General features: G+C 59.2%; 1 protein-coding gene and 1 non-coding gene across 3 annotated transcripts; both read left to right on the top strand.

The window, feature by feature from the left end:
- The first annotated feature begins 111 nt into the window (after window positions 1-111).
- Window positions 112-10,385, top strand: NOP53 (NOP53 ribosome biogenesis factor). Of its 2 annotated transcripts, none has more exons than XM_030761214.2 (13): window positions 112-356; window positions 813-877; window positions 2,690-2,798; window positions 3,423-3,622; window positions 3,974-4,044; window positions 5,203-5,298; window positions 6,612-6,716; window positions 6,790-6,993; window positions 7,748-7,923; window positions 8,157-8,223; window positions 8,987-9,063; window positions 9,171-9,227; window positions 9,611-10,385. In XM_030761214.2, the coding sequence occupies exons 1-13, from the start codon at window positions 127-129 to the stop codon at window positions 9,834-9,836; spliced, it is 1,683 nt and encodes a 560-aa protein (XP_030617074.2). In that variant the 5' UTR covers window positions 112-126; the 3' UTR covers window positions 9,837-10,385. The 2 variants fall into 2 exon arrangements, with proteins under 2 accessions (XP_030617074.2, XP_022440927.2); XM_022585219.3 differs by lacking the exon at window positions 9,611-10,385 and adding an exon at window positions 9,489-9,549.
- On the top strand, window positions 8,270-8,380 carry LOC115802619 (small nucleolar RNA SNORD23). The gene has a single exon (XR_004023121.1). It is a non-coding gene; the product is annotated as a small nucleolar RNA SNORD23 (small nucleolar RNA).
- Window positions 10,386-10,877: the final 492 nt, after the last annotated feature.

The raw sequence follows: 10,877 nt of genomic DNA, 5'->3' as shown, positions 1-10,877 counted from the left end.
GTCTCCAGCCACCCTACCAAGATGGCGGACGCCGGAAGTAGGTCACGGGAAGGGGCGGGATTTCGGCGCGCGCATGCCCCAAACCGGATTTCCGGGCGCCAGAGAAGAAGTTCTTCTTTTAACAAGATGGCGGTGGGAAGTGGTGGTGGTGGTGGTGGTGGTGGGCAGTGCTCGAAAGGCGAGGCCAATTCCGGCTTCCTGGGGCTGCGGCCCACTTCGGTGGACCCGGCGCTGAGGCGGCGGCGGCGAGGCCCAAGAAATAAGAAGCGGGGCTGGCGGCGGCTCGCTCAGGAGCCGCTGGGATTGGAGGTCGATCAGTTCCTGGAGGACGTGCGGCTGCAGGAGCGCACGAGCGGGTGAGTGGGGCGGGACTGCGGACAGGTGGGCCAAGTTCTCTGTGGCGGGGTGCGAGGCCGAGCTGCCTGGGGGGACTTCCGGGGGCCTGGGAGCCCCTGTCTGGCACCGCTGGGGAAGCCGAGGGGTTAGACTGGGAACTCCGGGTGACGGCCTGTGGGACTTGATAGGGTCACCGGGTACAAGACGCCCAGTTAAATTAGAATCTAGGTAAACCACAAACACTTTTCTGATATCAGTACGTACCACGCACCCAGCCTTCAACTGTGCGTTTTACGTAGTAAATTCTGCAAACTGGAGGGAGGAGCTCTGGCCTGGAGGGGTCCCAGGCGGGAAGCTTGTACTTGAATGAGCATAACAGGAAAGCTGAGCCCGGAGAGGTTAAACCTGTTCCTTTCTTAGCTTCGTGCTCCTCTCCCCAACGTGTATGGCTGACATTCTGAATTTCTATCTTCCAGTGGCTTGATATCAGAGGCCCCCGATGAAAAACTCTTCTTCGTGGACACTGGCTCCAAGAATAAAGGTGAGAAAGGGTTTTTGTGGCGGGTGTATGGCGATGATTAGTCCTTATTGAGGCTCCCTCAGCCTGTAAAAGGATCTGTGTTAATGACGTGGCTTGGGTGGAAAACGCCTGCCAAAAAAAAGGTATTTACTATATAAACAAGAGGACTTGGAATGAACAGAAAGCAAGTTAGGGACTAACCTAAAGAACTCACATTTTTTTCTGAGGTTTCAGAGACGTCTCAATGCCCAGAGAATCCAGTCGGGGTCTGCCTTGTTGAGTAGATAATCATAAATCAGGAGGTCTCCGTTAATTTGCAGAAAACCAAGTCAGGGACTTGCTGTAAGGAATCGTACCTGTTTTTCCTTTAATGAGAACAAAAGGATCAACTTGAATAAGAGACCCGTCTTGACCCGCTTGCTTTAATTTGCCAAAATGCAGGTCGGGACCTTCTAAAACAAGTGGAGGAGAAGCAAGTTAGGGTTTGCTTTAGTGAGTAATAAGGTTAACTGTCAATACCTGGAGAAACAGATGAAGGATAAGCGACCTGTTTTAAAGAGGGGCTAGAAAAGCTGAGGGGTCCGTTTGAACGGGAAAGCCGATAGCTTTAATGAGCAAAACGTCAGGCTGCTGTAGCAGCAGGATGGCCTTGATGAGCACGTATGAGGTCAGTCAAGGGGTCTGGTCTAAGGGAAGTGAAGGGACCTCTTGGGGGAGAGCAGTCTTTGAGTGAGCAGGTAAGGAAGGGGTATTAAAGAGGTCGACTTTCACAGGAGTGAGGAGATATGCTCTGTGAACAGAAGAGTAAAGGCAGGGAGCTGCCCTGGTGAACAGGTGAGGAAGTAGTTACAGATTCTGCTTTAGATTTAAAAAAAAAAAAGCAGAAGGATAATAGCGATTGCGCGCTTTCACGGGTGATCACTGTGCTGTGGAGTCGAAACACAGCGGACCCTTGAACGATGCAGGGGTCAGGGGTGCTGACGTTCCATGGGGTCGAAAATCCACGTGTAATTTGTAGTCGGTCCTCTGTACCTTGGTTCCACATCTGTGGATTCAACTAACTGCAGATCGTGTGTTCCTGCAGTATTTGCTGTTGAAACAAACCTTGGTATAAGTGGACTCGCAGTTCAAACCCATGTTGTTCAGTGGTCAGCTGCAATTATTGGGTTGGCCAAAAAGTTTGTTTGGGTTTTTCCGTAAGATGTTATGGCAAACCCCGAACGACGTTTTTGGTCAGCCCAGCACATCTCCGCCTGATCCTGTGAGGTAGGCGTTAAACCTCATTTTGGCAGCACAGAGGAGGAAAGTCACTTTCATGAGGTCCCTTAGCAAATGGAAGGATGCAGATTCCATCCTAGTATGTTTTATTCTAGAGTCCTTTTTACTATTAGGCTTTAGAAGTAAAAGCAGAAAATTCTGTTGTGCTGAGAATCTGCTGTCTTGGGTCCTGAGTCCAGCTCCCTGGGCCTCATGTCACCTGACCACCTGCTTTCTTCCTTGTTAGCGTTAGTGGTTCTGTGGCCTCTTCCCTGTTGCCTCTGGAAGCCCCTTGTCTGCAGGGCTGTGGGTCTGACTCCTCTGTGTCCCCAGCACAGGGCTGCCTCCAGCTGGCCCAGGAAATGGGTGTGGTGTGGGGAGTCACAGCTTGGGCACCCTGGGCCCTGCCCTTGCGGGGGCCTCTTTCCTCAGGTGGGAGCCTGGGGTCAGCCTGGGCCCTCCAGGTCTGTACTGGGATGCAGGTCTCCAGGGGAGCCGGAATGAGGGGAGTGGGAAGTTGGTCTTGGGTAGTGAGGAGGCCTGAGGCCTTAATTCTTTCCTTTCTTCCACCCCCAGAGCCGAACAAGAAGAGGACCAAAGGTCAGAAGAGGTCGCTGCTTCTCAAGAAACCCCTTCGGATCGACCTCATTCTAGAGAACACGTCCAAGGTCCCTGCACCCAAAGAGTGAGTGTCCCACCAGCCCCAGACCCTCCTTCCCCTTTGGTTCTGGCCTCACGCCCTTCTGTGCAGGCCCTGTTCACTTCCTGACCCTAAAGGAATTCTGGGGAGGGAGGGTGATAGGTGAAGGGCACTGGAGGGGAGGATGGGGTCGGATTTGCGCTTTGGAGAGCGGATTGGAGGCAGTGAGGCTGGGGCCAGGGTGCTGTGGCTGGGCAGGCGAGGATGGACCTGGACGTGGCCGAGGGCTCTGGGGATGGAAGGGAGGGCTGGGTGGGCAGCCACGGCCAGGGGATGAGTTAGGCAGGGCTTAGTGACTGACCCCTGAAGTGGGGGTGGGGCGTGGATGGCTGATGGGGCGGACAGTGGAGCGATGCTGAGGTTGCTTGTGAAATGGTGTGTGAGGTCCCTGGGAGACATCCAGGGCAAGGGCCCCAGCGGCTGTTGTGTTGTTAGGTCTGGGGCTCAGGAGAGAGGCCTGGGCTGGGGGCAGACGTGGGGCGGTGGTCTCTGAAGCTGCTGGATCGAGTGAGGAGGCCCCCTGTGGAGGGAGGAGGTGCTGGGATGCCTGGCCGGGGCAGGGGGAGCCCGCCTCACCCGCTGCGCCTGTGCCGCTTCTCCCCGGCCCAGCATCCGCGCCCACCAGGTCCCCAACGCCAGGAAGCTCAAGCGGAAGGAGCAGCTATGGGAGAGGCTGGCAGAGCAGGGCGAGTTGCCCCGGGAGGTGCGCAGGGCTCAGGCCCGGCTCCTCCACCCTCCTGTGGCCAAAGCCAAGCCGGGGCCACAGGACATGGTTGAGCGGCCCTTCTACGACCTTTGGGTCAAAGACAGTGAGTGTCCCAGCTGCGGCGCGCCGTGTCTAAGGGGGGGCGCCCTGCGGGGGGCGCTTTGAGGGTCTTCGGCAGAGTCAGGAGTCTTGAAGTTGCACCGTTTTCCTGCTCGTGCTCCCCTTTTGCAAGTGGGCCGGCTCCTGCCCCTCCGCCTGGGGTCTCCTCTGCTTTCTGGACCCCGTCCACATGCTCTTTTGCTTGGCGTTCGAAGCCCTCTGGGGTCTGAGAGTCAGTCCTTCCCGGGCCATCTTGCAGTCAGTGCTTCGGTGCCATCTTAAGGGAGGAGGGCTGGGAGGGAGCCCCTCGGGGTCCCGATGTTCCCCCAGCAGCCGCCCCTCGCTGCCTCTGCAGACCCTCTGGACCGGCCATTGGAGCACCAGGACTCTTTTTTCCTGGAGCAGACCAAGAAGAAAGGTGTGAAGGTGAGAATTCGTCAGAAGGGCGTCCTGGGGGATAGGGGTCAAAGCGCGGGGTTGGGGAGCGTTCAGGCCGTAGAGCCTCAGCGTCAGAGCCCGACCGTCCTGTGACCGGGAGCCCACTTGCCGGAGCTAGGCAGGCAGTGCCGCCTCCAGGGCACAGAGCAGAGTGGTGGCAGGTCGGTGGGACGTGCTTCAGGGAGATGAGGGAAACCTTCACTGGAAAGTAAGATGGTACTAAGGGGCAGGAGACCTGGTGTAGTGAGTGAGCCTGCAGAGATGGGGGGCGGAGCCTCCAGCGAGGGCGCGGCTGTAGGGTGCGGAGGCCCGCTGGTCGGGGGTGGGAGAAGGCTGCGGGAGCCCACTTGGGGCTGTGGGCTTTTATCCTAAGTGCTTTTGCACACGGGAGCGGTGGGATTGTGGGACGCTCTGAGGAGGTGGGACAGGTGGGGCCGGGCACCCCAGCGCGGGGGTGAAGGGGGTGACCCAAGGCAAATCCTCGGGCAGAAGCACCCAGCCTGGCGGGCAGTTGGCTGTGGGGAGGGGCAGGGGGCGTCAGGGGCGACCCCCAGGCTTCTGCTGTAGACGGGGAGCATTTGCTGGGGTGGAGGCCAGCCGAGCAGGGACGTGGCAAGTCCAGACAGGGAGATGCTGCTCAGAGCTGAGCGTGCACTCGGGTCCCCTGGGGGTTTGTTAAAGTGCAGGTTCTGGTTAGCTGGTTTCAGGTGAGCCCGTGGCCCTGCGTTTCTCCCAAGCTCCCGGGGGCGCAGGGCTACACTCTTAAGTGTCTGTCAGCCCTTGTCTGCGGTGTCCTGCACTGACAGACATAGAACCTCATCCCCTCTGCCAGGCACAGCTGCCGATCTCAGTGATGGTCTGATGACCGTACCATACGGTTTTGCAAGTGTCACCCCTCCCCACCGCTCTGGCGACAGGAACCCTACTCAGGAAAGACAAGCGGAGTCCCTGCGTGCTCGTCCTGGGGTTGCCGCGCCTGCGGTACCAGCTGTCCATTGTTCTAGCTGCCGCAGGCACCTCCCAGCTTGAAGGCCGTGCGCCGTGCTGAGGCCTCTGCCGCCTCCCGGGCCCGGGTCCCAGCACTTGTGGGAGCTTGAGTCATGGCGCTCCCGGGCCTTAGCCTGCCTTGGTCTTGTCCTTCTCCAGCGGCCGCAGCGTCTCCACACCAAGCCCTCCAAGGCGCCTGCCGTGGAGGTAATGCCCGCGGGAGCTTCCTACAACCCGACCTTTGAGGACCACCAGGTACGCTGCCCCGCCGGGCCTCTCACTCGCTGCTTGGCCATTTGGTCAGCATGCCCTCCCAGGGCTCGTGGTCCAGTCGGGGAGACAGACCTGTTCCCGCACAGTGATGACCCAGAGTGGGCAGGGCTGGGATGGAAGGGCACGGGGGGGCATCAGACCCAGCCTTGGGAGTCAGGGAGGGCTTGCTGGAGAATGGGGCATCAGAGCTGAGACTGGGGGCAGTTTGTTATGGTAAGAGAGGAAGGAATGGGGGTGTTCCAGTCGGAGGGAACAGCATGTGCAAAGGCCCAGAGATGGGTGAGACTGTGGCACGTTTCAGGAACTCTGTGGGACATAAATGCAAAAGGCTTTCAGCTAAAAAAAAAAAAAAAAAAGACTTTAAACTGTTGGCAACAAAACGTGTGACCTAGTAAGCTTTGTGCAAGGGTGAAGGTAGTTTAGCAACAGGAAAAGCTGGTGGCAAGAGTCAGTGTTTATCTCATAGACATCTGTCGGGTACAGGTGTCACAAACAGAGAGGGGACAAACCCCTGCCCTCTGGGAGCTCAGGTTCCTGGAGAGAAATCGAGGTCACTGAGTAGACGCAGGTGCTCCTGTGAATGCTGTTCAGCGTTGTTCCCCGTGAGACAGACTCTTAGCTGACCAGGGGCAGGGGGCCGTGTCCCTCTCCCGGGGAACAGCATCTATGGAACAAACAGCGCCGCGCGAAACGTTGAGAGGATGAGGTCGGCCACAGGCAGAGGAGGCTGCTCGCAGAGGCTGCCGCTCATGGGGAGATGTTGTCGTTTTCTTTTTCTCTCTTTTTTAATATAATCGCTTTATCAGGATATAATTTTCATGCATGTGATTCACCCACCTACAGGACACAATTCAGTGGTGTTTAGTATATGCAGAGTTGTGTGGCCATCACTACAGTCAAATTTAGAACATTTTCATCACCCCAGAAAGAAAGCTAATGCCCATCAGCCGTCACCCCCCAGTTCCCCATTTCCCCTGGTCTCGGGCAGCCACCACTTCTTCCTGTCTGTGTGTGTGTGCCTGTTCAGGGCACTTCCTAGAAGTGGAACCCTGCAGTGTGTAGAGACCAGACTGTCCTTTAAGAGGACGGGCAGAGCAGATGTGAGATTAGGGATTAGAAGCCCCCTTTGGCCGGTGCAGGGAGGCCAGGGAGAGGAGGGGGCGCCTGGGCCATCGAGGGGGGTGGGCTGAGCCCTGGGGTGGAGGTGCAGGTGGGAGGTAAGAGGGCCGGGTCTGTAACTCCCAGGAGAGGCCTCCAGGGCCTGGGTCCTCACCTGCATCCCCGCCCCCTCCCAGACTCTGCTCCGGGCGGCTCATGAGGTGGAGCTGCTGCGGCAGAAGGCAGCAGAGAAGCTGGAGCGGCAGCTGGCCCCGCCGGCCTCGGAGCAGGCCGCCACCCAGGTGAGCCCAGGCCCACTTGCCCACCCTTCCCGCCCGCTCCCTGCCTTGCGCCTGACCTGCTCCCTCTCCCCAGGAGTCTGCCTTCCAGGAGATGTGCCAGGGGCTGCTGGAGGAGTCGGATGGGGAAGGGGAGCCCGGCAAGGGCCAGGACGAGGGTCCCGAGGTTGGAGGAGACCAGGCCACGGGAGCAGAGGCCTCTCCCACAGCCGTCCGCCCGGCCTCCGCGGAGAAGAAGACGGAGCAGCAGCGGCGGCGGGAGAAGGCTGCCCGGATGCTGGTGAGCACCCTGGGCTCCAGTCTGCTCTGCCCAGTCCCGCAGCCTGGTTTCTCCTGCCTGCAGCCTGCTTTTTTGGGGCTGTTTGGGATCCTTGAAGCTCCTTTGTCAGCTGAGACCTGGTTCCTGGCATCCTCCAGATGCCTCTCTGGGCTCAGAGGATGCAGCGGGGAACACGCCAGGTCAGGCCCTGCTGCCCTGGTGATGATGTTCGGGGGTGGGGGCTGGGGAGGGTTTATGAACCACAGACAGAGAAAAACGGATAAGGAAGGTCAGTTCACGAAACAAGCACTGGGCTTCCCTGGTGGCACAGTAGTTAAGAATCCGCCTGCCAGTGCAGGGGACACGGGTTCGAGCCCTGGTCCGGGAAGATCCCACATACCACAGAGCAACTAAGCCCGTGCGCCACAACTACTGAGCCTGTGCTCTAGAGCCCGTGAGCCACAACTACTGAGCCCGCGTGCCACAACTAATGAAGCCCACGTGCCTTGAGCCCGTACTCTGCAACAAGAGAAGCCACCACAACGAGAAGCCCACACACTGCAGTGAAGAGTAGCCCCCACTTGCGGCAACTAGAGAAAGCCCAGGCACGGCAGTGAAGACCCAATGCAGCCAAAAACAAATAAATAAAATTTTTAAAAAAGGAAAGCAAGCGCTGTGGAGAAACAGCTGCTGTGACCTGGGAGCAGGTGGAGGAAAGGCCCCCCCGGGGCGAGGTGGTGCTCGACCTGGCCCCTGACCTTGCCCGTCTCCGCAGAGGGTGCAGCAGGCTGCGGTGCGGGCCGCCCGGCTTCGGCACCAGGAGGTCTTCAGGCTGCGCGGGATCAAGGCGCAGGTGGCGCAGCGGCTGGCGGAGCTGGCTCGACAGCGGGAGCGGCGGCAGGCACAGCGGCTGGCAGAGGCGGACAGACCCCGCCGGCTGGGGCGGCTCAAGTGAGGCCTGGGCTGGGGGCTCCCTGGGAGTCTGGGAGGGGTCCAAATCCCCTATCTGGCGCCTTCCTATCTTTGCTCAGCCTGGGCCTCTCCTGGGAGACCATCTCTTTCCCCCAGAGTTCCGTGTTCTCAACCCCACTGCCCGGCCTCTTGTTCCCAAGAGGGGTCTTTGGTCCTGTGTCCTGGGCCAGGCTCACCTCATCCCCCCCCACCGGACGCCCCACATTCCCCAGGTATCAGGACCCCGACATTGACGTGCAGCTCAGCTCGGAGCTGTCTGACTCACTCAGGACCCTGAAGGTACTTGTCTGGCTGGGGGGTTGGGGGGCTGTAGGGGAGACACCCGTGCCTGGTGATGATACCCATCCTTGCTCCCCGTGTCCCCCAGGGACTATGGGCGACATCATGGCTGCCCCCAGGCTGGGCTGGTTGGGCTGATGCCTGGGGGCTGAGGGCACGGGGTCCCTGGGGGTGAGGGGACGAGTGATGGATAGTTGGAACCCGGGGCCCTCAGAAGACTGTTCCTCCTGGCCAGGTCCCATTATAGCCCCTGGTCTGCGGGCCCCACTCTCAGCGTCTTCAGTCCCAGAGGGGTCTTTCTAAAGCTCAAAATAGACCCTGTTCCTCCCCCACTCGGAGCCTGCTGTGGCTCCCCAGTGCCCCCGGGAAGAAGCCCAGCTCACACAGCCACAGACCCTGTGTGGTCTGACGCGCCTTGGGGCTCCAGCCAGCTGTACTTGTAGTGGGCCGACCGTGCACCCTTCTTCAGACCCCACCTCTGCCCCTGCGCTCCCCTGCCGGCCACACCCATTCCCCCTTCTCCAGCCTCCTTCGTGTTGCTTCCTCCAAGCCCAGCTCAGGGCCGGCCCATGGGTCAGTACCTATCACCCCATGAGCTCAGGGCCAGGCTGAGCCCCTGGTGTACGTGAGGCCAGACTCGGGGCCTTGGCTAATGGGGGGACTGCGGGGCGGACTCCCCCCCTCCACTGGACCCTGTGGAGCGGTCAGGGCCCTGGGGTTTCTGCCTAGCACCAGCTGAGGTCTCCCTGTCCGTGTCTCGCAGCCTGAGGGCAACATCCTCCGTGACCGGTTCAAGAGCTTCCAGAGAAGAAACATGATCGAGCCTCGGGAGCGAGCCAAGTGAGAGCCGGGGCCTGCCATGTGGGGCGGGCATCGGGAACCTTCCCCCATCGGATGGGCGCCGGATGGGCTTGAGGTCGCCGACTGCTCTCTTCTCCCTCCCCCAGGTTCAAGCGCAAGTACAAAGTGAAGCTGGTGGAGAAGCGGGCGTTCCGCGAGATCCAGTGAGTGGCGCTCCCCTTCTCCCCAGTGGTCTCCAGTGGTCCCGGGGCCCCTCCCAGACCCGGTTGCTGTAGCCAGTGATGGAGCGATGCTCCCTCGGCCAGGCCTGGGACAGGGTCAGCCTGCCAGAGCCACCTGACCCCAGAGTCAGGCCAGGGAGGGTCCCCGAGGGGAAATGGAAGGGCCCAAACCGGAAGAGGGGGTGTCACGTGGAGGAGGATGTGGCCCCCCCCATCCACCCTCAGCCTCCCCTCTGTCCCCAGGTTGTAGCTGCCACGAGATGTTGGAGCCCCCGCCCTTCAATAAAGCACCTTCTGACCAACACCTCAGGCCTCGCGTGTGACTTGTCTCCCTCCTGAGGGCAGCTCTGCCTGTTCTCCTCTAGCACACAGGGATGTGGGTACCAGGACCTTCGTCTCCACCAAAGGCTGGTGGGAAGCCAGGGCGTGGCAGAGGGCTTATCCGGCAGAGGCAGGGGCAGCCATCCCGGGAGCGAGCAGCGTCTTACAGAAGTAGGCGGAGGGGACGGGCCAGCTGCTGTTGGGTGTGGGAGAGGGGAGGGCTGCACTTGGGTTTCTGGTGGGGGGAGGTGGCCCATTGCACTGCAGTGACGAGGGAGGCGGACCTTGACCGCAGGCACCTTGACTACAGGCACGTCACATTGTTTAGAGCAGTAGCTGACGTTCGCTGCCCGCCTATCCTTTCTATTCAAGCCCTGACAGCCGGTTTAGGAGGGCTGGAATTACCTATCCCCGCCCCGCCCCCTTTTTCTTATGCCACACCGTGTGGCATGTGGCATCTGTTACCTGACCGGGGATTGAACCTGCGCCCCCCGCAGTGGAAGCGCAGAGTCTTAAGCACTGGGCCACCAGGGAAGTCCCCTGTCCCTATCCCCTTTTTAAAGGTGAGGAAACTGAAGTCCGTGAAAGGTTGATCCTCCCCCCACCCCCACTATAAAGGACTTTTAAAACACTTATTCTGCAAGTAATAAAGGACTGGTCCCGCTGTAAGTCATTGACACGGTTCATACGCATACCAAACAAACGTGACATCACCCTTGACCTCTGCCCTTTTTTCCCCACCCCGCCTTCTATAGAAGGGGAAACTGAGGCTCCTGAAGAAGTAATTCCCTCAGTGTTACAGGAGGAAGGAGAGACCCAGGGCAGAGAGAGGGGAGAGAGGTGTTTGGGTTTTTGTTTTGTTTTCTAATATAAATTTATTTATTTATTTTTGGCTGCGTTGGGTCTTCGTTGCCATGTGTGGGCTTTCTCTAGTTGCGTTGAGCAGGGGCTGCTCTTTGTTGTGGAGCACGAGCTCTAGGCGTGCGAGCTTCAGTAGTTGTGGCTCGCGGGCTCTAGAGCACAGGCTCAGTAGTTGTGGCGCATGGGCTTCGTAGCTCTGTGGCATGTGGGACCTTCCTGGACCAGGGCTCGAACCCGTGTCCCCCGCATTGGCAGGTGGATTCTTAACCACTGCGCCACCAGGGAAGCCCTGCCCTCCATTCTAATCCTCTGCAGAGGTAGCCGGCTCTGCAGTTTGCTCTGAAGGGTTCCGTCATGTTCCACGTGTGAGTCTGTTAAATTACATACGTATACATTGGAAAATAGAAGTGTTTTAATTTTTCTGTGTCTGGGATAGGATCATACCATATG

The sequence above is a fragment of the Delphinapterus leucas genome, chromosome 20 (genome assembly GCF_059928025.1).
Source record: "Delphinapterus leucas isolate spDelLeu-1000000601 "Yukka" chromosome 20, BTC_Dleu_Yukka2, whole genome shotgun sequence".
Classification (NCBI taxonomy): domain Eukaryota; kingdom Metazoa; phylum Chordata; class Mammalia; order Artiodactyla; family Monodontidae; genus Delphinapterus; species Delphinapterus leucas.
This window is presented reverse-complemented; position numbering and strand designations above follow the sequence as displayed.

What these genes read in the sequence shown, in the direction of transcription:
- NOP53 (XM_030761214.2), top strand. Translation starts at nt 127, where the DNA reads ATGGCGGTGGGAAGTGGTGGTGGTGGTGGTGGTGGTGGGCAGTGCTCG. An exon ending in CTGCAGGAGCGCACGAGCGG is followed by an intron (nt 357 to 812) that starts GTGAGTGGGGCG and finishes TCTATCTTCCAG; the next exon opens with TGGCTTGATATCAGAGGCCC. An exon ending in CGCCGGCTGGGGCGGCTCAA is followed by an intron (nt 7,924 to 8,156) that starts GTGAGGCCTGGG and finishes CACATTCCCCAG; the next exon opens with GTATCAGGACCCCGACATTG.